Genomic DNA, 22,108 nt, shown 5'->3' on the forward strand with positions numbered 1-22,108 from the left:
TCTTATTATATTCATCAGAGTCATTAGGCCTGTAGCACACTCCTACTCTCAATTTTGATCTCCCAATGCTTATGTCACACCAAACTGACTCGACACTGCACTGTCCAGCAATGTCAACTGGCTGCACTTCCTTAAATTTTATGTGTTTCTTAACTAATAGCATAACCCTTCCTCCGTTCCTATCCTGTCTATCCTTCCTGTACACATTGTACTCCCCAAATTCCAGTTCTGCATTCCTTATATCCGTGTGACACCACATCTCTGATATCCGAACAATATCTGCCTTTGATGTTTTGGGCAATACCTCAAATTTATTCACCAAACTCCTAGCATTGGTGTATACGCAAGTATACATGCACCTGTTCCTATTCTTAGCTACCCTAACTCATCCCATGTGTTTACTTGTACCGCAATGACTCCCAGCAGTCTCTGAAATACCCTGCATCTTGTTTTCCAGGCTGCTGCTCATTCCAATAGAAGCAGTGCAAGAATCACTTTCACCTCTGCCAGTGGCTACTATTAATCTATTAGTCCTTGTATCCCCCCCAAGCTAGCAGTTTTCCGACCCACCTAACACTGCCTCGATAGCATCAGCAAATATTCTTGCACCCTTTCTATTATAACGCTTATCACCCACAGGGTCCCAGACAACAGTAAATATCACTTTGTTGGCTGATGCTTTGACTTCGAACATGTTCAAAGATGCTTCCATTTAGTTTTTAAAAATAAAACTAATGTGAATAACTGCTGTAACCACCAGAAAATATTTTGGGCTCAGGACTGACACTGCAGACTTTAAAGGTTCAAATGAATGTCAATGGTGGTAAATGTGTAAATTATCACATTAACCTAATGTTATGCCCCATGAAAGTTTTTTCATTCCTCATCTAAAATCTTAATGTGCAGGTGGAGGATTTTGATTTTAGATGAGAAATGAAAAAAGAATCGTTCTCACCAACAGAAAAATGAACATTTCCTTATCAGGCAGAATTATGACAAGAGAGCTCAAGGGTATGTATGCAAACATAATGAAAAAGCTTTTAGATTTCTTCATGAATTTAAAATTTATTCCTATATGTCAAAAATTAGAAAATTGTTGGATTTTCCCATTACTGAACAAGGCAGTCTTTTCACTGTTGACAATTCTCAGATTGCTAAATTAATGAAAAATTCTGAAACAGATAATCTCTCTTAGAACTCTATTAAATAGAATCAATACGGCATTAAAATATATTTTGGACAAAAATTCCATGTCAGAACCTATAGTATTTGAAGATAAAGAAAATTGACAAAACTAAAATTATTTCCTGTGGTCTGCATTGTGTGAATTAAAGAAATATGTTTTGAAATAAACTTACCAGCATGTCATTCTTTTCATGAAGTTCATCATTTGTTTCAGCTAAAAAAAAAAAATAAATATATATATATATATAAAAATTACTCACATGATAGGTGGTTTAGTGTTTGTGTGCACGCACCCACACACAGTTCATTCATTACTCTAGAAATATATTAACTGAATCTATTGCTAAGAATTTCTCTATACTTAAAGTTAATAAACTAATGGTATTTTGATTAATGCTCTTTTCTCATTTAAAAAATCTTATTTATAATAAGTTTGTAAAATAATAACAGAAGTTTACCTCAATATAGTATGTAGAACCCTTCTGTATGTTACTCTCCAGAAATTAAAACGAAAAAAAATCGAAAATGTTACATTAGAGTAACAAATAATTAAAAATCAATTTAATGCAATTAAAAGAATTTAACAAAAAAATTTAAAAAAACCATTTTCCTTCCTGAAGCTGACAACGTGTTTCAACCGTATGTCGTGATCACAGGAATGAAAAGTACCGAATAAGGGTGAGCATGAAACTTAAATAGGGATTATTTGTCTTTGTGCATGCATGTAAAGGACCACGAGTCAGAGATTAGATATGGCTAGCAAACATTAACAGAATTTTCATATAATTTAATTTCGGCAGTTTCTGCAATTATATAATTAATAGTGGTGTATAATTACGTTGGACACTAAGTACTTTGGCCTTGCTAAATAAAAGTATGTTTTTCATTAATGGCATGAAAGGCTAATTCTGACGCTGCTGAACGAGAAGCAAGAACTGAGGCCACATGTTGATTAACACGAATATTCAGAGGAAAATGCGTCTAACCTTGGTAAGACAAGTCGCAATCACCGAAAGAAATGTTGTATACCAGGTCATTAATTTAATCAAGTTTGGTATCTATATCTATAGTAGTTGAGAGTGATCAGGGTATGCTACTTCAAGAGAATTTAGATAGACCCAAAGATGAGAAAAATGGCAATTGAGGTTTAAGGTACTATATTTAGGTAGCAGTAATCCCACAATAAAGTACCATTAAGTGGTACTGAATTCAAGGTACTGGGGTAAGAAAAAGATCTAGGAGTAATTGTACAGCCTGACATGACATCTCTGAGCAGCACAAACACAGGCTGTTGGAAGAGCCCACGTGGTTCTGTCAATTATATAGGAACTTTGCTAACGGGAACAAAGAGGTGATTATCCCACTGTATAAAGCAATGGTTTGGCTACAACTGGAATATATACTGGTTTGGAAAAATCAGTTTAGGAAGGGTATAGACCTTGGAAAGAGTACAAAGAAGAGCATAGATGATTGATGATTAGTCGGAAGTACAGAAAGATATTCTTTCCATGAAAGACTGAGGTTCCTTTAATTGCAGTCTCTGGAAAGTTGGCATTTTGCACAATGTAATTAAAGTGTATAAGGCTTTAAAAGGGTTAAGTAAATAACTGCTGGTGGCACCTTTGCATTTTCTCAAATGAAACGCACAAGTAGACTTAAATTTAAATCAGAAAAGGTGGTTGCAGAATAGTTTTGTGAAATTCACATTCAACCCAAAGAGTAATTGATGGAATAAGCTTCCATTTAGTGCTCTGGAGGTGGGTGAAGGAATGAATAAATTTCAGAAAGGTTTGGAATAGATGATGGGAAAATAAGTGGTTTTTTTTTTTTTTTTGGTTGGTGCTGCGTAAACTTTGCTTCCTTGCTTCATGTTGCCAATAGTAAACCATCTTTTTTGTCTGTTTTACACTTTTTTAAATTCTTATTTTTGAAATTTAATGAATTTTTCAATTTGTCAATATTTGTCAATATAAGATGGTCGCAGTTTCTTGTTAACATTACTTTTCATTAATTTTTTTTTTGAGGAATTTGGAAATTTGATAAAAAACTGAAAGACCATATACATCAATTAATATTAATTTTTCCTATTTTGATTTTATAGTGAAACAGTAGTGTGAGAATCCTCAAAATAAAATCAAGATCAAACTTAAAAAAAAAAAAAAAAAAAAAAGCGAAAACAATGTAAAAATATATTACAACTAGTTATTAATTTTTTTGTTTTGATGATATAATATTCTCTATTATACAAGTATTACTTGATTCAATTTTGTCAACTTCTGAATCCCAGAGAATTACTGCAATTTCAGCTTGCATAAGCCCATGTCATGCTGAACTTTATTTAAGCCTTTTTCGGAGGGTATAGCCTCCTACACTGGTTTTTGAAATTAAAGAGACAACTATCTTGTGATGACAAGCTACTTGAGGTTGTCACAGACATTCTCACAGATATGCCAGACAAACTGCACTTGCTACCTGGGAGTCTAAAATGCTGATGGAACTAATATTCGGGTGACACTCAAGTCAAGTGGACCCAATTTCGGCGAAGTCCGGACAGTCTCTGACAGCCAAATCCTCTGCTTGCACCTTCACAATGGTGGGATTTTAGTAATCCTGGGTATAACCTCCATGCACAAGAACATGGTGAGTGACCACCCAGGTGTGCACCAACGTAAGCAGGGGTCGAGGTGTGGCACTCACACCACATGGAGGAATGCCACCCCTCTATGTTACCAGGCAGTACTAGGCCGAATGTGGTAGATGACTCTCATAAACCGGTGCAATACCACCACTTTGCTTATTGGAGGTTTGAAGTAGTGGAACCCATGTTGTCTCTAGAGCTAAGTTCCGGTCAACCCTTACCCACCTCTTCCACCATGCAGTATGATTGATGACTTTTGAGGTTATGACGAACATTGTGGCGAGATCCAATATTCCTTACATTTCGAGGTTACAGCTCTAAAACAGTGTTTGCAGGCCAGCCGATAGTTAGTACACCGGACCGAACCTATTGGTAACTCTCTAGGAGGCTTCTGGATCAGCTAGTGTATAATCTTGCTACCTCTACTCTGCCAGATAGTGACTGTAAGGAGTCCGAGTAGTGTGTATGCGGGGAGCATTGTCGAGGCAACGTTATGTCAAGGATCTGGGTATATTCTTACCATGTGTACGCCATATCCAAAAATTACATTACTTCATACAGCATGTAGGGGCTCACATCTGGTGAGTATGGGCTTGGCACACCCAGGGTCCTGAGCTGGATATCATCATTCTTCTCTTTCTTGGTGATTTCCTTCTACATCTCTCTCTCTCTCGGTCCTAGGGTAAATTAATTTTTTTTTGGCTGGTGCAGTATAAGCCTCAGGCTTCCTTGCACCATATGGCTAATAATAATAATAATAATAATAATAATAATGTCTCACATACTTTTTCTTACTATTGAATACACCATGAATTGTCAAACTAATAGAGCAAGCTTATCTGCGAAAAGATCTTGACCTCCCTAGCTAATTCATTTCACAAATACACGTGGTCTCAATTCTAATCTGAACGATGTCCATTTCCACTTGCAGTCTGCCAAACCCAATGTACTTTTTCTGAGAGAATCTTAGTTATCGGTTGATTCTACTACTGCTCATCTCAGATGCCCAAATTATTCACTCTATGATTCCTTTTGGCTCAAAGGTGGTACTCGTGCATAAGTTCATTCTGATATTCCCTGCCAGAGACTTGGCAATTTGGAATCTCCTCTCTTTAGTCTTCTCTGGCTTAAAATCTCTCTATACATCATTGTGTCAAATTCATCTGCTGTCTCTACCGTTCTCCCAACTCCACTAATCACTTAGGGCTCTCTGACTTCCTCTCTTTGCAACTTGACTTTCTCCAGGCCAACTTTCCTAACAGTGAGGTAATTTTCCTTAGTGATTTTAATGTTCACAACTTCAGCTGGCTTCCATTTTCTAGTAACACCCACCCAGCTGGTCGAGATACTGAGGCTTTTGCAATTACTAATGACCTAGCACAGATTGTTCATTTACCTACAAGAATACCGGACAATACTAATCATATAGCCAACATGCTTGATCTTTTTCTCACAAACAACCCTTCTAAGTACACTGTCGAAGTGAGAAGTCCTTTAGGCACTTCAGATCACAACTTGGTGATTGTCTCTTGTCCAACTGAACCTTTATCTCTTGGCTATTCCCAACCTCGTGTTGTTTGGCATTACAAGAATGCAAAATGTGATGACCTGCGAGATTTCTTTTCTTCTTTTCCTTGGTCAGATTACTATTTCAAAACTTCTGGTGTCAATGTTTGCTCAGATCGTGTAAGTGAAATTATTCTTCTTGCAGGAATGGAATCCTTTATCCCACACCCCACGTTAAAATCTCGTCCTTTATCTAAACCTTGGTTTTCCAATAAATGTGCTAAGGCTGTTCAAGAGAAGAATGTTGCATATCGTAATTGGCTTGTTTCTAATTCCTCAGTTTCATTTTCTGCCTAAACCAAAGTTCGTAACAATTGTAGAGCAATTATTAATCAGTCCAAACTAGAGTTTGAACAGGCTAAGAGTAGAAAACTTGCTTCTTGCCCTAATGATAGCCAAGCATTCTGGTCTCTTGCCAAAGCTATTGGCTGCAACTTTTGCACATCTCTACTCCCAACTCTGTCCAAACCAGATGGTTCTGTTGTCACTTCAGCCAAGGATAAAGCTGACCTCCTAGCATCCCATTTTTCTTCCAGCTCATGTATTAATGATCTTGGTAAAACACCTCCCACCATTCCCAACACGCTCCATTCAATGCCTCCTGTGGTCTTCCGTCAAAAGTATATCAGAAGGATTTGATGAATCTTGATGCTAAGAAAGCTCCAGGTCCTGATGGTATTTCTCCACTTGTTCTCAAAACCTGTGCTCCTGAACCTATTCTTTGCCGCCTTTTTTCACTTTCTTATTTCAAAGGTGTTTTTCCTTCTGGTTGGAAATTTGCTCATATCCAGCCAGTTCCTAAAAAGGGTGACAAATCCCTCCCATCCAATTATCGTCCCATTGCAATTACTTCTACTCTTTCTAAAGTAATGGAGAAATCAATTAACCGCCAACTCTTAAACTACCTAGAAACCTCCTGTCTGATCAACGATCGCCAGTATGGATTCAGTCAGTGTCGATCCACTGGTGATATTCTGGCTTATGTTAATCATTTATGGACCAATTCAATGGAAAGGTTTGGTGAAACACAAGTGGTTGCTCTTGACAACTCTAAGGCTTTCGATTGTGTTTGTCATAAAGTTCTTCTAAACAAGCTCCATCTTATGGTTTGCCAACTGTTTTTTTGTAACTGGTTATCCAGTTTTCTCTCAGATCGCTCACTGAGGGTGATGGTAGATGGCTCTCTGTCTTCTAACTTCTCCACTAATGCCGGTGTCCCCCAAGGTTCAGTTCTTTCCCCCACTCTTTTCCTCTTGTATATTAATGACCTTTTTCCATTGACTGGAAATCCTATCCACAGTTTTGCCGATGATAGCACATTGCATTCCACTTTCCATTTTGAGAAACCTTGTCCTGCTCAATCAGCTTCAACTTCTCGAAAATCTGCTACCAATTCCTTAAATGCCGATCTTCAGGTAATTCTCCAGTGGGGCAAAGACAACTTAGTTGATTTCAACCCTTCTAAATCTCAGTCTTGTCTTATATCTCACAAAAAAGGATTCTTCTGCTCCTATGCTAATCTTTAGTGACGCTCCGATCTCTAGGCAAAATGATATCTCTTTTGGGGATTACCCTGACTTCTAATCTCTCTTGGCACAAGCACATTACAAATATTGCTTCCTCTGCATCTAAAAAACTTGGTTTTCTCTTTCGCTCTCGGCATTACTTTTCTTCCAAACAGCTGCTCACTCTGTATAAATTGCAAGTTCACCCTGCCATGGAATATTGTTCCCACATCTGGGGTGATGAAAACCTCTCTCAGGCTTCTTGATTCCATTCAAAGAGGGCAGTTTGGTTAATTAATGAATCATCTCTATCAGAGTCTCTCCACTTGCTGTTTCATAGACATACTGTGTCTGCTGAATGCCTCTTCTACAGATACTTCCACGTGCACTGTTCTTCTGAATTAGCTTCTATAATTCCCGCTCTCTCTCTTTCAAAACAGTCCGAACACGTGCTGACACCAGCCAACATCCATTTACTGTCCAACTTCAAACTCACAGAACCAACTTTTCATCTTCCTCGTTTATTCATCCAACTGCTGTTTTCTGGAACGACCTACCTTCATACATATTTCCTGAAAATTACAGTCTACAGAAGTTCAAGTCCAATGTCAACAAATATCTTCTTTTGTCTTCTCAACCTCCAACTCAAGCACGGTACTAAGCACTATTGGTTCTAATACCTCTCATGTTTGGGATTTACATTAAAAATCTATTCTCTGTGATAGTTGCCGTGTTTAAATTTTTGGCACTGTACTAAAACAACCTTCAAAATGTATTTGTATGTATATATGTTTGCACTTGCAAATGGGCTAAGAATGCTTAACTTACACAAAATTCTAGTGCCCTTTTGCTATAATATTGGTTTATCCTCTCCTACTCGTAGAGAGAAGGGCAACAAGATTGGTGAGGGGATTGAAGGGATCCTCTTATCAAGAGAGGCTTATGTTCTGCAAATTTCAGTGGTTGGAGACTAGGCACCTGCGATGTGACCTGATTTAGGTGTATAAGGTCTTGAATGGGTTGAGCATGCTGAATTCTGATGGGATTCTTCCACTTGTTCAGACTACGAACCTAAGGGGCATAAATTTAAATTGAGGAAAGACAGATGTAGAACAGATGTGCAGAAATGTGCCTTTAGCCAGCAGGTGGTTAATTGCTGGAACCAACTTCCATCTGTCGTTGTGGAAGTTGATAGGTTAAATAAATTTAAGGAGGAACTGGATAAACATTTAGCATTAATTATTTTGTAAATAAGCTCATACACTTGCTTTCTTGCATCACATGCCACTACTACTACTACTACTATTTTATACCTTTCCATCATTTCCATTTGCAAGAACAGTTACCTAAAATATTTCTGTAGCTGTAGTTGTTATTTTGTATCCTGTTATTGAACCAATACTATTCTTTCGTATCGTCATTAGAGATATTAAAACTTTTTTTTTTTTTTTGCAGCTCCAAGTGGCCCATATACACAGGCTAATTTCATTACCTAACTTTCCTGTTTAATTTCTATTGGATACTAAAACTGATGGTACTTAGCTTAATGGCTGTTCTAGCAGCATGTTCCACTAACATTCCAGCCAGTATACATCTTGATTGATTTATCCTACCACAGTTTGTTTTAGGAGCATTAGCAACTAAGGCCATATTGCTCCAGGATATGCGGTGGTCATTCCCTGACCTTTCTGCATCCTCTGTATTTGGTGGTGACGGGCTCAAACCCCGGTCTAAATTCTACCACAGTGAGATGGCCTTAGCCAATAATTTGTCCAGGCTGATTGGATTAGTTCCATATCAACTGTCTATCCTCATTTCTTCAAATGCCATAGAACTTAATTCCTCTTAACAGATTACCCCATGAGAAGGTGAGAAGTGGACAATGGGTAAATATGACTCGGGTTAGTTCCACAAAATCTGAACCACTATGCTTTACTATAGAGAGCAAGATGGTAATATTACTAAGAATTATGAAAAAAGGAAACACTAAACCACATTATAAATATAGAAAATTGCTGCTACCTTTTAAGGTTAAGCTTGATGAAGTTTATGTTTCTGTTCCTATGTACCAAACCAACTAAAATATAAAATAAAGTGAAAGAAAATAAAAAAAAAGACAAAACAAAGCTAAACTCATCTCCAGCAGGGTGAACACACCCACCCCAAATAGCCACCAAAGAATTAGAACCACTTTCTTAGATGAATAAATAAAAAGAACTGGGAACTTACAAGCACTAACTCTTCAAGGAAACGTCAGCACTTGTGAACTCCAAAAAGAAATATTTCAGTCACTGACTGGATAATAATAATAGAACTCAAACTTAAAAAGCACCTGAATTCCCACGTCTACATCAACTGTAAAAGTATCATGGCCACCACCTGTGACACTTTATTGGATAGTGCTCAATGACTGCAATATGATCTTATTTTAGTTCACTAGCACTGATGTCTTCTTTAAGAGGTGGTATTTGTGAGTTTATAGTTCTTTCTATTTATTATTTATTTACACAAAGTGATGCTCATTCTTTGGGGGTTATTTTGTTTTGTCTTCCTAATCTTATTTCATTTTATATTTTGGATGGCTTTGTTCATATACACAGGAGCAAAAAAAAAACACCTTACAAAGTTCAGCCTTAAAAGACAGCAGGAATCTGATTTATTAGTAATGTGGTTTAGTGTTCCCTTTTTATGAGTCTTAATAACATTGCCTTATCAGTAAAAGTATATTAATTTCAGATATATACATAACACAGTTTGTTATACAGGAATACCTCGCATAGTGCAGTTTCAAACAGCGCAGTTTACAAATTGAAAAAAAAAAAAAAAAAAAAATTAACTGCGTTATGCACCAATACATTTGATATGTATGTATGTATGTATTTATTATAATGCCAGCACGTAGGCCAATGTGTTATGGATTCAAGGCCACACTGACTGTTGTCATAACTCCCATTATATACGGACTCTGCTAGCTTTGATAGATTAGTAAACACTCTAGATTCCGAGCAGTGAGGTCGCTGATTGTGCGTAAGCCATACAAATATTTTTCGCTGTGTATTTTTATTAAAGATTATTTTTTAAAAACGTTACACCTTTATACGCAAATATGAGTGGAAAGAAGAAATGTAATGGCGCCGAGTGTTCTTCTAGATCCAAACATCGAACGAGGTATGAAAGTAAGGCAGGCGTTGCAAAATGACATTCGATGTTATAAAGAGATGTATGCAGATAAAAAGAAGAAAAAAAAAAAAAAAAAACTGTGCAAACTAAGCTGATCAGTTATTTTTCAAAATAAAAATACAGTACATACTTCACTTATATTCTTTTGGTATATACATACTGCAATAAAAATCATTTGCACTGTATTTACTAGTATTTTTCATTTTTATCGTTTTAGTTTATTTTTTTGCAACTCGACCCATATAATCAAGTTGTCGGAAAGCATTACATTGAAATACATACTAATAATACCTCGATCATCGTGGTTTCGCATAGTGCGGTATTTTTTTGGCACGAATTAACCACGCTATGCAAGGTATTCCTGTATTGCTCTCCCAACTCTCTTTGTTTACACTTTCTTTCTTTCTTCCAAACTTCTATATTATGATTGCTTGTAATCACCACTTGGTTTCTTTGTTACATTTTTAATGTAATCTATCATTTGGTTTATGTTACTTAATAATTCATTTGATTTTTAATTTAGTTATGTTAAATCTATTTATTATGATTTAGTTCAACGTTAATTTGCATATGTGCATTTGGTTTGACCAATTGATTGACTGTTGACATTTAAATTTGCATTTTCGCTTGTTACATTTGTTTATTTACCCTATAGCAGGTGATAACCATGGCATACTTTCTACTCCTCAAGTTCTATTTAACATTTATTATCTGATTGGAGTGCATAAGATATCTCTTAACACTTTGCTGGATAATGGCCAATGGCTGAAATACAGTCTTTTTTGGAGTTCACAAGAGCTGGTGTTTCCTTCAGGAGCTAGTGATTGTGAGTTCTCAGTTCTTTCTATGTTTATTTATTTAGAAAAAGTAGTTTTTATTCTTTTGTGAGTGTGGGTATGGGTCACCTTGTGCTGGGGGTCATGTGTTCACACTGCTGGAAGTGAGTGTTACATTGTTTTGTCTTCCTTATTTTATTTTATCTCAGTTTATTTAATTTTAATTTTTGGTTGGCTTTGTACATAGGAGTATAATTACACCTTACTAAGTTTAGCATAAAAGACAGAAGGAATCTGCTGCATCTTTAGCATTAGCAAGGGCAAATGATGCAAGAAAGAAAGCTTATGTAGCATCAGCCAACCCCCCCCTTATTTCACCCATCCCCTCGCTCCAAATGTTTGTCAAGTTCTGCCTTTAATCTATTTAAGCTATCAACTTCTACAACGACAGATGGAGGTTTGTTCCAGCAATCAACCACCCGCTGGCTAAAGGCAAACTTCCGCACATATATCGTAATATGGTTTTAGTATTCCTTTTTTTTTTTTTTTTTTTAATTAAGTCTTAAAATCTGTTTTCAGTAATCCCAATTTTTTAAAGAAAAATCTTGGTACATAAAAAAATTTACATCTTCAATCATTTAAAGCCTTAGCAACTGTACAACTTTGTAACATCAGCAGATGTGTGGTGACCTATCAGATGTCCTTAAAAACAAAAGAAGCTTACAGATCTGGATTTTTGAATATCTCTAATTCAATTTTTGACCCAAGGCTAATAATTATATAAATATTACTGATATAATGTATAATCATAACAACAATGGTACTTTTTTATTTAAAAAAAAAAAAAAAGAAAACTTTAGTTACATAACTTAAATGATTCCTTATTTTTATGAACTAAATTTGTGTTTATAAGTGTGACAACGACAGACTTCTGTCGTTGAAAGTAGCCTCCAATATTGTCAATCAGAAAGTAGCCTCCAATATTGTCATTTTATAAATTACTGGTTTACAGTGTTACAGTGCAACTGAGCCATAGTGCACTAGTATCCCAGGTTTAAAAATATTCAATTCATAATAAGCTAAAGGGCACTTGCTACAGAGGATCTGTGGTATCAGATCTACCTTTGAATAAATTATTTTATGGTTCTGTTTAAATGTGTTGTAACAGAAGTTTATCAACTGCAGGAAAATAAAAACATCTGACATACTGTTCACTAAATAACCCTTAAGGTTGATATAGAGAGGTTTCTAAAGGTTTGCCAATATTGTCTTTCCAAATATATTTAGGGGTTTTGAGTGGACCCATAGTTTTGGCACTGTGGTGGTCCTCTGCTAGGAATAAATAAAGAGTACGTAATATACAGTGTAACCTGGCTGAAGCAATCTCTTTGCATCTTTGCCATCACAAACTTTTAGTCCTTGATTCTATGTTTGGTTTACCTGATACAATTTGTTTCCAGTTCATTTGCCATTGTCTCAGTAAGTAGGAGGTTGTAGACTGCACACAGAATTAGGAAGCCATCTGCAACAGGATGAGCAGGTGATTTTGCTGCCACATTGGCTAACTCATTACCTGTAATCACAGCGTGTCATTGGATCTAACACAAACAAATGTCTCTGTTATGATTTAGTGGATGTGAGAAAGAACTAGATTAGAATAGATTGTTCTGTTCTGTAATTACAATCTACTACACAGAGTTCTGCTTATATACACTCCAAACTAAAAGTTTGGAATCACGTTCATTTTTCTTAATTTTGGAAGTTAATATTAAAATAGGACCAAATCGTTTACTAATTTTTATTAAAATATTTTCAATTATTTATAAAAATCAAAAAACTTATATAGTATTTAAGAAATATTAACTTAATAAAATTAACTTAAATTCTAGAATATTCGAATTCTAGAATTTAAGTTAATTATTAGAATAATTAGAACTTAAATTCTAGAATAATTCTAGAATATTTGAATATATTTCAGAAAAGTGTAGAAGATTCCTGAATGTGGTAGAACATTGTAGATGATTCTCGAGTGTGTTGCTACAATACAAATTGAGGAGTAAGAGCTATAAATTATAAAATCAAACACCCATCATTTAGAAAGTGTTTTGTGCAAGTTTTGTGTTTTGCAACAAACATGGTGGCATGGCAAGAAATAACGAACTGAGTGTTGAAAAAAGAAATGCTATTATAATTCTGTATAGAAATTTATTCCATGAGAAGTACTGGCAAAAAACTAGGTGTTTCATTTAAATGAGTACAAACTACCGTTCGATGATTCAAGGAGACTGCCAGTTTAAAGGACAAATCACGTTCAGGACAACTGCATGTAACAAGGCACAAGATAAGACAATAAGGCTGATTTCTAAATTTCTTGAGGCATATGATGTAAGAAAGCAAGCTTATACAGCATCAGCCAAAAAAAAAAAAAAAAAAAAAAAAACCCTTCCCATTTTGTCCATCCGGTCACTCCAAATGTTTGTGTAGTTCAGCCTTAAATTCATTTAAGCTATCAAGTTCCACAACAACAGATGGAAGTCTGTTCCAGCAATCAACTACCCACTGGCTGAAGGCAAACTTCTGCATATCTATTCTACAACTATCTTTCCTCAATTCGAATCTATGTCCCCTCAGGTTCTTAGTCTGAGCAAGCAGAAGTATCCCGTCAGCACTGAGCCTGCTCAAACCATTCAAGGCCTTATACACCTCAATCAGATCACCTTGCAAGTGCCCAGTCTCCAGATGCTGCAACTTGTAGAACTTGAGCCTTTCTTCATAAGCACACCACTTCATTAACAATACACATGATTTTACATATATTAATTTCCACACATCATTAATTTTAATTTCATGGATTAACACTATTTTCTTGTAAAATTAAAACTAAAAAAAAAAAAAAAAAAAAAATAGCATTTATATTAGTATTAAATAATGGCAAATGAAGCAAGAAAGCAAAGCTTATAATACAGCAGATGCCTCAGCAAAAAAAAAAACCCAAATCACCTGTCCATCCCCTCTAATAATTTGTATAATTCCTCCTTAAATTTATTCAAACTACCAACTTCCACAGCAGCAGTTTGTTCCAACAATCAGTTATGCTCTGGCTGAAACAGCCAGCTTTGCACATTTATCTTGAAACCATCCTTGCTCAATTTAAATTTATGCCTCCTCAATCAGATCTCCTTGAAGGTGCCTAATTTGCAGAGCTATCAATAAAAGTCATATGTATGCTAGCTATATACACTCAGTGATCACTGAATTATGACCACCCCCATTTTGAAGTATAAAAATGTTAAAAAGTAGCGGTTACAGGATGTAGTAAAGATATGATGGAGTTTCCAAAGGACGTGATTGTGGGAGCTCATGCACTGGATGCTTCCATATTGGAAATTGCATGTCTTACCGGTCATTCAGGAAAAGGGTGTCAAAATGGATTAACAACTAATGAAATCGACATCATCCTCACTAACAGAAGATATATTGTGAATGATGTTACCGTCCTGAATAAGGTAAATGTTGGAAGTGATCACAGAATGGTAAGATGTACACTTGATATAGATGTAGGAAAGGAAAGGAAAAAACTGACTTGAGTAAATAATACAAAGGTCTTTGAAATAACAGAGGAGGAGAAAAAGCAGTATGTACTGGAACTTAAGAACAAGTTTGAGCTTCTGCAGACTGCTCAGGACCAAGATATCGACGAGGAATATTACAACTTTCTGAAAGTGATAAAGCCCAAGAAACCTATACGAAACAGAAATCCAAAGAAGAAAAAATTAGTCAAGAAACACTTGTCATGATGAACCAAAGACGACAAATGAAGAGCAAGAAAAACACTGACAGGGAGAAAATTGAGTATACTGAGTTATGCAAAGCCATTAGAAAGAGACTCAGAGAGGACATAAGAAGATTTAACACAAGAAAAGTAGAACAAGCATTAAGGGAAAACAAAGGATTTAAATCAGCAGCCATGAGCAGTAATACAGAAAGACAAATGATACTGAAACTGAAGAATAGCGATGGTGTACTTATAAACAGCAGAGAAGGCATAATTCAAATAGCAGAAGACTACTATAGAGAATTATACAAGGAGCGAGGGAATGATACCAGCAGTGGGGAACATGGATTGCAAAGTAGCAACACATACGACATACCCGATATTCTTCCTGATGAGGTAGAACATGCATTGAAGAAAATGAAGAATCGGAAAGCCCCAGCGGAAGATGAAGTTACTGTAGAGTTGTTAAAATTGGGAGGAAGAGACATAACACAAAAACTGGCAAGGCTCTTCACAAAGTGCATTAGAAAAGGTGTGATGCCTAAGCAGTGGAATAATGCAATCATAGTTTTGCTGCATAAGAAAGGAGATAAATCAGAAATTGGAAATTATAGACCAATTAGATTGTTATCCCATATCTACAAGTTGTTCACAAGGGTCATTACTAACAGATTAGAAAGAATACTTGATGAGAATCAACCGAAAGAGCAAGCTGGCTTTAGGACAGGATTCTCAACTATGGATCACCTTCACGTAATATCACAGCTAATGGAGAAAGCAAATGAATATAAAACACCATTATGCCTGGCATTTGTGGATTATGAAAAGGCATTTGACTCCATACAGCATAAGGCGATGTTCCGGGCACTGGAAAGACAAGGCATAGATACTCCATATATTATGATTTTGAAGAAAATATATGAGAGTGCTACATCCTTTATTAGACTAGACAAAGACAGTAGCAAATTTAAAATCGAGAAAGGAGTTCGACAAGGAGACACAATATCTCCGAAGCTGTTTACTGCTGCCCTTGAGGAAGCTTTCAGAAGATTAGACTGGTCGCAGAAAGGAGTCAATGTGAACGGAGAGTACCTAAACCATTTACGATTTGCAGATGACATTGTGGTCATAAGCCACGATCCCAAAGAATTAGAGGAAAATCTTAATCAGTTATGCACAGTTAGTAAGGATTTTGGACTAAAGATGAATATGGCTAAAACAAAAGTAATGATGAACAAGTATGCCACGGAAAGGGAAATAATGATTGAAGGAGCAGTAATTGAAAAGGTGGAGTCATATACTTATCTGGGACAAGTTATTAGCTGTAATAATGATAAATGGCTGGAAGTCAAGAGAAGAATAAATTTTGGATGGATAGCATTCAGGAAATATAGTCACATACTGAAGAGCAATATCCCAGTTTGTCTGAAACGTAAAATAATGAATCAATGTATACTCCCCACCATGACTTATGGAAGTGAAACTTGGGCACTCACCAAAAGAATGGAAGAGAAGCTAAGAACTACACAGCGAAGAATGGAACGAATTATATTGGGAATCAGACTGTTAGATAAGAAGAGAAACACATGGATTAGGCAGCAAACTCAAGTAAAGGACATTTTTATCAAAACTAAAGAACTAAAATGGTCTTGGGCAGGACACATAGCTCGAAGACATGATGACAGATGGACTAAGAAAATAACAGAATGGTACCCAAGAGGAGCTAGAAGAAAACCTGGAAGACAAAGGTGGAGATGGATAGATGAAATTCATGAGTTTTTGAGTAGTAAATGGATGGCCAGTGCTCAAAACAGAAGGAACTGGAAAGTTGCTGGAGAGGCCTTCATCCTGCAGTGGATTGAAAATGGCTGATGATGATGATGATCCATCATGCATGGTGTCCACTATCCAGACAGGTAACAGTGGTTGCTTAATATAGGGCATGTTTTGCTGGCAAGACCTAGGATCCCTGGTGCGCATGGACATGCAATCATCATCTCAGCAACGTTTCACTGGCGATGTGCACCCTACCATGTTGCATTTTTCCCAGACAGAATCCTCCAAGACGATATTGCGCCATGTCATCAGACCCACATTGTACACAAGTGGTTTGAGAAACACAGTGAAGATATCATCCATCTTGATTGGCCTCCAAATTCACATGACCCCAATCCATATGAACACTTGTGGGATGTTTTGTAACAGGAATTGAGAACTATGGACATGCAACCATCATCTATTCTGACACTATGGAATGCTTGTGGGAAGCATGGCTGCAGATCCCTACAGATATCTTCAGATATTTAGTGGAGTCAATGCCTAAGCAAATAGCTGCTGTTATCTGTGCGAACAGTGGCCCAACATGGTATTAGGTAGATGGTAATAATTCAGTGTTAGTTCATGGGCTGACTTTTAGAGATGGATTTCAATTTAAGGAATGAAACAACTATTTATTACCTGGTTCATTACTTGTATCTAATCCTTTCACATCTGTATCAGACAGAGGAACTGGGAGTGTAGTATCTGGCAGTGAATCTGGGAGTGATGATTCCTGCAGTACCTAAAGTAAAATATTAATATTATTAAGAAATGGAATTACGGTTAGCATAAAACTTGCCAGTAGAAAGCACATCTTTTTTTATTATTATTATTAATTTATATAATTTCAGCCAATTATATAAACTAAATTTTAGGTTATAGAAGAGGTGACACAAGTGTTACTATTATGATCAAAAGATTAATTTTAATAACATAAGCAAAATCCCATAATAAAACATTCCTTGGGGTGCATGTATCATTTTGCTGCACTGAAATTTCATTCTAATGAATCTCAACTTAAAATTATTTCCACAGAACCACTTAAATTTTTGTTCAAATAAATTCTGCTATACTTTTCTAATATATAGAAGTAGCAATTTCATCTTTATTTTAATTTAAATACAGGTAGTTCTCGACTTTACAAGTTAATTCATTCCTAGCGCACGCTCGTAAAGAGAGAACTCATAAAGAGGGAATTAATTTCCCATAGACAATGTTAAAAATAGGGGTTACATTATCAACAATGAAATTAGTTAACTAATTAGTTTATGTTTAAACAATGAATGATTTATCCAAAGAAATGAATATGTAGCCTGTAAAATCAAGCAAATTATAATAAGAGAAATTATTTATGACTTTCAAATGTTAAAAAATGTTTATTCTTCATCATCATCATCATCGACTAAATGCACACTCGTTGATCACTCATTATTGGCTCGGCACTTGTTGGTTTGTTACACATGGAGTCGTCTTCTTCAGAAATACTTGAGGCATTTGTTTCCAAGATAATCTTCTCTTTTAATTATAAATTTTAATAGCATGCATAAGCATTTTTTAATGGAACGCACAAATTGCAACTAACATGATTTGTGCAGAGTAACAAGTTTACGAAGCTTAAAAAAAAAAAAATTAAGAGAAGAGTTTGAAAATTTATCTATGTTTTTTATACGATTGAAGATTTCAGTAAAGGGGAAACACATTTCACCATAACATAAAAAACACACACAATTCCAGCTATCAGTATTATTGCAAGTGCAATAAGATCGAATTTACTACCATTTATAATAGCTTGCAGTAACAGAAAAGCCCAATAAATCGGAAAGTGCAAATTGTTTTTGTTTTATGGTCGTGACTTCCAGAAATGTGCTTTAGAAAATTATCCCAAAGCCATTCAAAACTGGTTCTTATAACATATGATAACGATGAAAGTGTAGTGCGTTTAAGGATTTGAATTGGTAACTAATACAATTTACACTATAAAAATGACCCTTTAGGGAGTTATATAACAAAAATTTGAACTTCCGAAGTTGTGGAATGAATTACCAAAAAATGTGTTATTGGGTTCATATTACGATATTTTTGCGATACAATAGTAATGGATTAATGTTGTAAAGCGGGGTACACACTGTATTGTATAGATACGCGTGTAGTTTGAAATGCAATATTAATGAATGTTTAACATTCATTTTTTGCAATTAAATGTTCATATTTTCGATTTTTTTGATACTTGATATTAAAAAAAAAAAAAAAAACGTAAACCCGGGAACTCGTAAAGCAACAACTGCCTGTACTCTAAAATCAATAAAATATGTACTACAAAAGTAAAAAATATTTGTTCTCATGTAGGTATCTATCCAGCTGATTTGAATTTCTCCAAACTGTCAGTCAGCCTCGAACAAATATGGAGCAACATATTCCAGTAACCAATAACTTTTTGGCTAAAAGGAAATTTCCTGAATTCAGTCTAAACCTCTCCCCCCTCCTTATTTAAATTTATGACCTGGAATAATGTATAACAGTGAAGATTCACCTCTCAGATCTTTATACATCTCAACCAAGGCTACCCTAAAGTGTTCAGTTTCCAAATTCTAGCTCACACATCCAGTCTTTCCTCATATGCACTGTTAATTACAGTATATTTTCTGTACTATTTATGAGTCTATCTTGAACACTAATAGTCTTTCTTTGAAGTGTGAGGCTAAACTGCATCCTAGTTAATCAAAAGCAAAAAAATATTTGCCCAATAGCAAATAATGATGTTGATCGGTCATGATTTTCACTTCCATTTTGAGCAGTTATGATTTTCACACTATTTGTATTACATTTAAACATTTTTCATTACTCTTCACATATCACATGATGCAAAATATCATCAAGGAGATGAAGTTATACACCAATGTTCATAACCCCCCAACAACACACATCAAAAGGGCCACGGCCAATATGAACAACAGTAGTAAGGAAATGTGCAATGCTGCTGGTAGTCGAAAGAAAACGTGCATTGCTCATCTTTGTACACTGCCAATAAGCTCAGTGTCTTTCTTTAGATGTTGTCTTCATACTTGAACAAGGTATTCCAAGTGTGGTTTTACAATTGTCTTATATAGTGGGATTATAACCTTTCTATCTCTAAAGTAAACGTTTGATAAATCAATGGGATACAATGGGCATTCAGTGACACTTGTCTCCATTGCTTAGAGAACTTTACGTCTGCCCGGGTCCTAAACTACAAAATCCCTTTCTTTCTCTGTTTTTAGTTCAACTACACCAAATGCATAAGTTATTTTAGAGTTAACATTAGCATTAGTAGAGGCATATGATGCAAGAAAGCAAGCTAATGCAGCATCAGCCAAAAAACAAAAAACTGCTCCCATTTCACCCCTCTATTCGATTCAAATACCTGCCCAGCTCAGCATTAAATTTGTTTAGGCTATCAACTTCCACAACAAGGGATGGAAGTCTGTTCCACCAACCAACTACCTGCTGGCTAAAGGCAAATTCCCGCACATCTATCCTACATCTGTCTTTCCTCAATTTGAATTTATGTCCTCTCAGGTGATTATTCTGAGCAAGAGGAATAATCCCGTCAGTATTGAGCATGCTCAAACCATTCAAGGCTTCATATACCTCAAAATCAGATCACCTCGCAGGTGCCTAGTCTCCAGATACTGTAATTTGCAAAACTTAAGCCTTTCTTCGTAAGAGCAACCCTTTGTTCCATTCACTAATCTTGTTGCCCTTTTCTGTACTCGTTCCAACAGCTCTACATCCTTCTTAAAATGAGGCCTTCAGACTTGTATACAGTACTCAAGGTGTGGCCTGACCATTGCCTTATACAAGGGGATAATCACCTCCTTAACCCTGCTAGAAAAATTCCTGTATATCATTGACAAGACACCATGTGCTACTCTTGCAGACCATCTGCACTGCTCAGAAAACTTCATATCTGCCTACACAATTACCCCCAGGTCCTTTTCGTTCTCTACCACCGTCAGTGTAGCTCTTGATCAGACCGGGGTTCAAGCCCATGACCACCAAATACGGAGGATGCGGAAAGGTCAGGGAATGACCACTGCATATCCCCGCAGCAATATGGCTTTAGTTGCTAATGCTCCTAAAAAAAAAACCAAATAAACAAACAAACAAATTGTCAGTGTAGTACCACACAGTTGATCCGTTACTATGGGGTTACTGCTTCCCATATGTAGTACTTTACATTTGTCAATGTTAAACTTCATTTGCCACCTCTCAGCTCATCTGCTCAACTTTTCTAGATCCTGTTGCAGCAGTGTAGTGTCATTAGTGCCATTAACAACCCTGCCAACCTTCGTATTGCCTGTAAACTTGGACATTAAGCCTGATATACCATCATCAATATCATTTATAAATACAAAAAACAACAATGGACCCAACACAACCCGGTTATGAGGGACTCTACTAATAACATTAGTCCACGAAGAGCAGTGTCCATTAATTACCACTCTGTCTTCTCCCACTGAACCATTCCTTTATCCATAGCAGCAATTTGCCTCCAATGCCACACTGCTCCAATTTGTGCAGCAGTCTTCCATGTGCAACATGATCAAAGGCTTTTCTAAGATCCAAATATATGATATAAAAGTTATTATATATATAAATTCAAATTGGGGAAAAACAGTTGCAGAACATCTAAAAATATTTCTTGACTAAATGTCTAAGAATATTAAAGAGGTTGTTTATGCATGGGTACTGCATAAATACAGGTAGTATACGCATGCACAGTTTAATTATATCTTATATTGTGAATACCTTCACAACGAGTTGCTGAGGTATTTCACAGCTTTGAATAAGTAAAGCTTAACCAGTGGAGAAGTCTAATGTTACTTTTTTTCCGTCAGATACCACCACCCAGACTGAGCCATTTCAAAGCTTGTTGGCTTACACATCAGTGGGTGGGCAGTCACCCTACTGATGCAATAGTGACAACCCGGTTAGGAAGTATAACTCCACAATATGAGAGATGCTTGACGGTGTGCATGGTTTAATCTAAAGATCACACCATCAAGCAGCATCTCTTATATTGTGGAGTTATACTTCATAACTCCACATTATGATTAAGCCAACAAGCTTCAAAATGGAGCTGTCTGGGTGGTGGTATCTGCCAAGAATAAGTAACATTAATCTTCTCCACTGGTGAAGCGTTACTTATTCAAAGCAATGCAATACCTCGGCAACTTGTTGTGAAGGTATTCACAATATGAGATATAATTAAACTATGCATGCATACTACCAGGGCAGTAGAAATGTTGGAAGTGTAGTACCCATGCATAAAGAACCTTTCATAGTTGTAGAATAGATGTGTGGAAATTTGACTTTAGCCAGCAGGTATTTGATTGCTGGAACAAACTTCCATTTGTCTTGTGGAAGTCGATAAATAAATTCAAGGAAGAACTGGACAAACTTTTAGAGCATATGGATGGGTGAAATGGGAAGGTTTTCTTCCCTTTTTTTTTTTTTTTTTTTGGCTGATACTGTATAAGCTTGCTTTCTTGTATCATATGCCTCTGCTAATGCTAATCTACAACAATATTAGTAACGGCCGCATGGTGCAAGAAAGCCTATGGTTTATGCTGCACCAGCCAAAAAAAAAAAAAAAAAAATCCGAACAAAACAATGATAAAAAAAG

General features: G+C 36.1%; 1 protein-coding gene across 1 annotated transcript in view; it reads right to left on the bottom strand.

Annotated features, from left to right (window-relative positions):
• The window catches only part of LOC150077384 (uncharacterized), a 389,065-nt gene that overhangs the window by 213,217 nt on the left and 153,740 nt on the right, over positions 1 to 22,108 (bottom strand). Inside the window, exons 9-10 of the mRNA XM_090385883.1 lie at positions 17,083 to 17,185; positions 1,359 to 1,399 (exon numbers count right to left, since the gene is read on the bottom strand). Of these exons, the coding sequence (XP_090242009.1) occupies positions 1,359 to 1,399; positions 17,083 to 17,185 (144 nt within the window). The remainder of the gene's footprint in view (positions 1 to 1,358; positions 1,400 to 17,082; positions 17,186 to 22,108) is intronic.

Source organism: Mastigoproctus giganteus, chromosome 12 (assembly GCF_048544385.1).
Source record: "Mastigoproctus giganteus isolate SK-2022 chromosome 12, ASM4854438v1, whole genome shotgun sequence".
Taxonomy (NCBI): Eukaryota; Metazoa; Arthropoda; class Arachnida; order Uropygi; family Thelyphonidae; genus Mastigoproctus; species Mastigoproctus giganteus.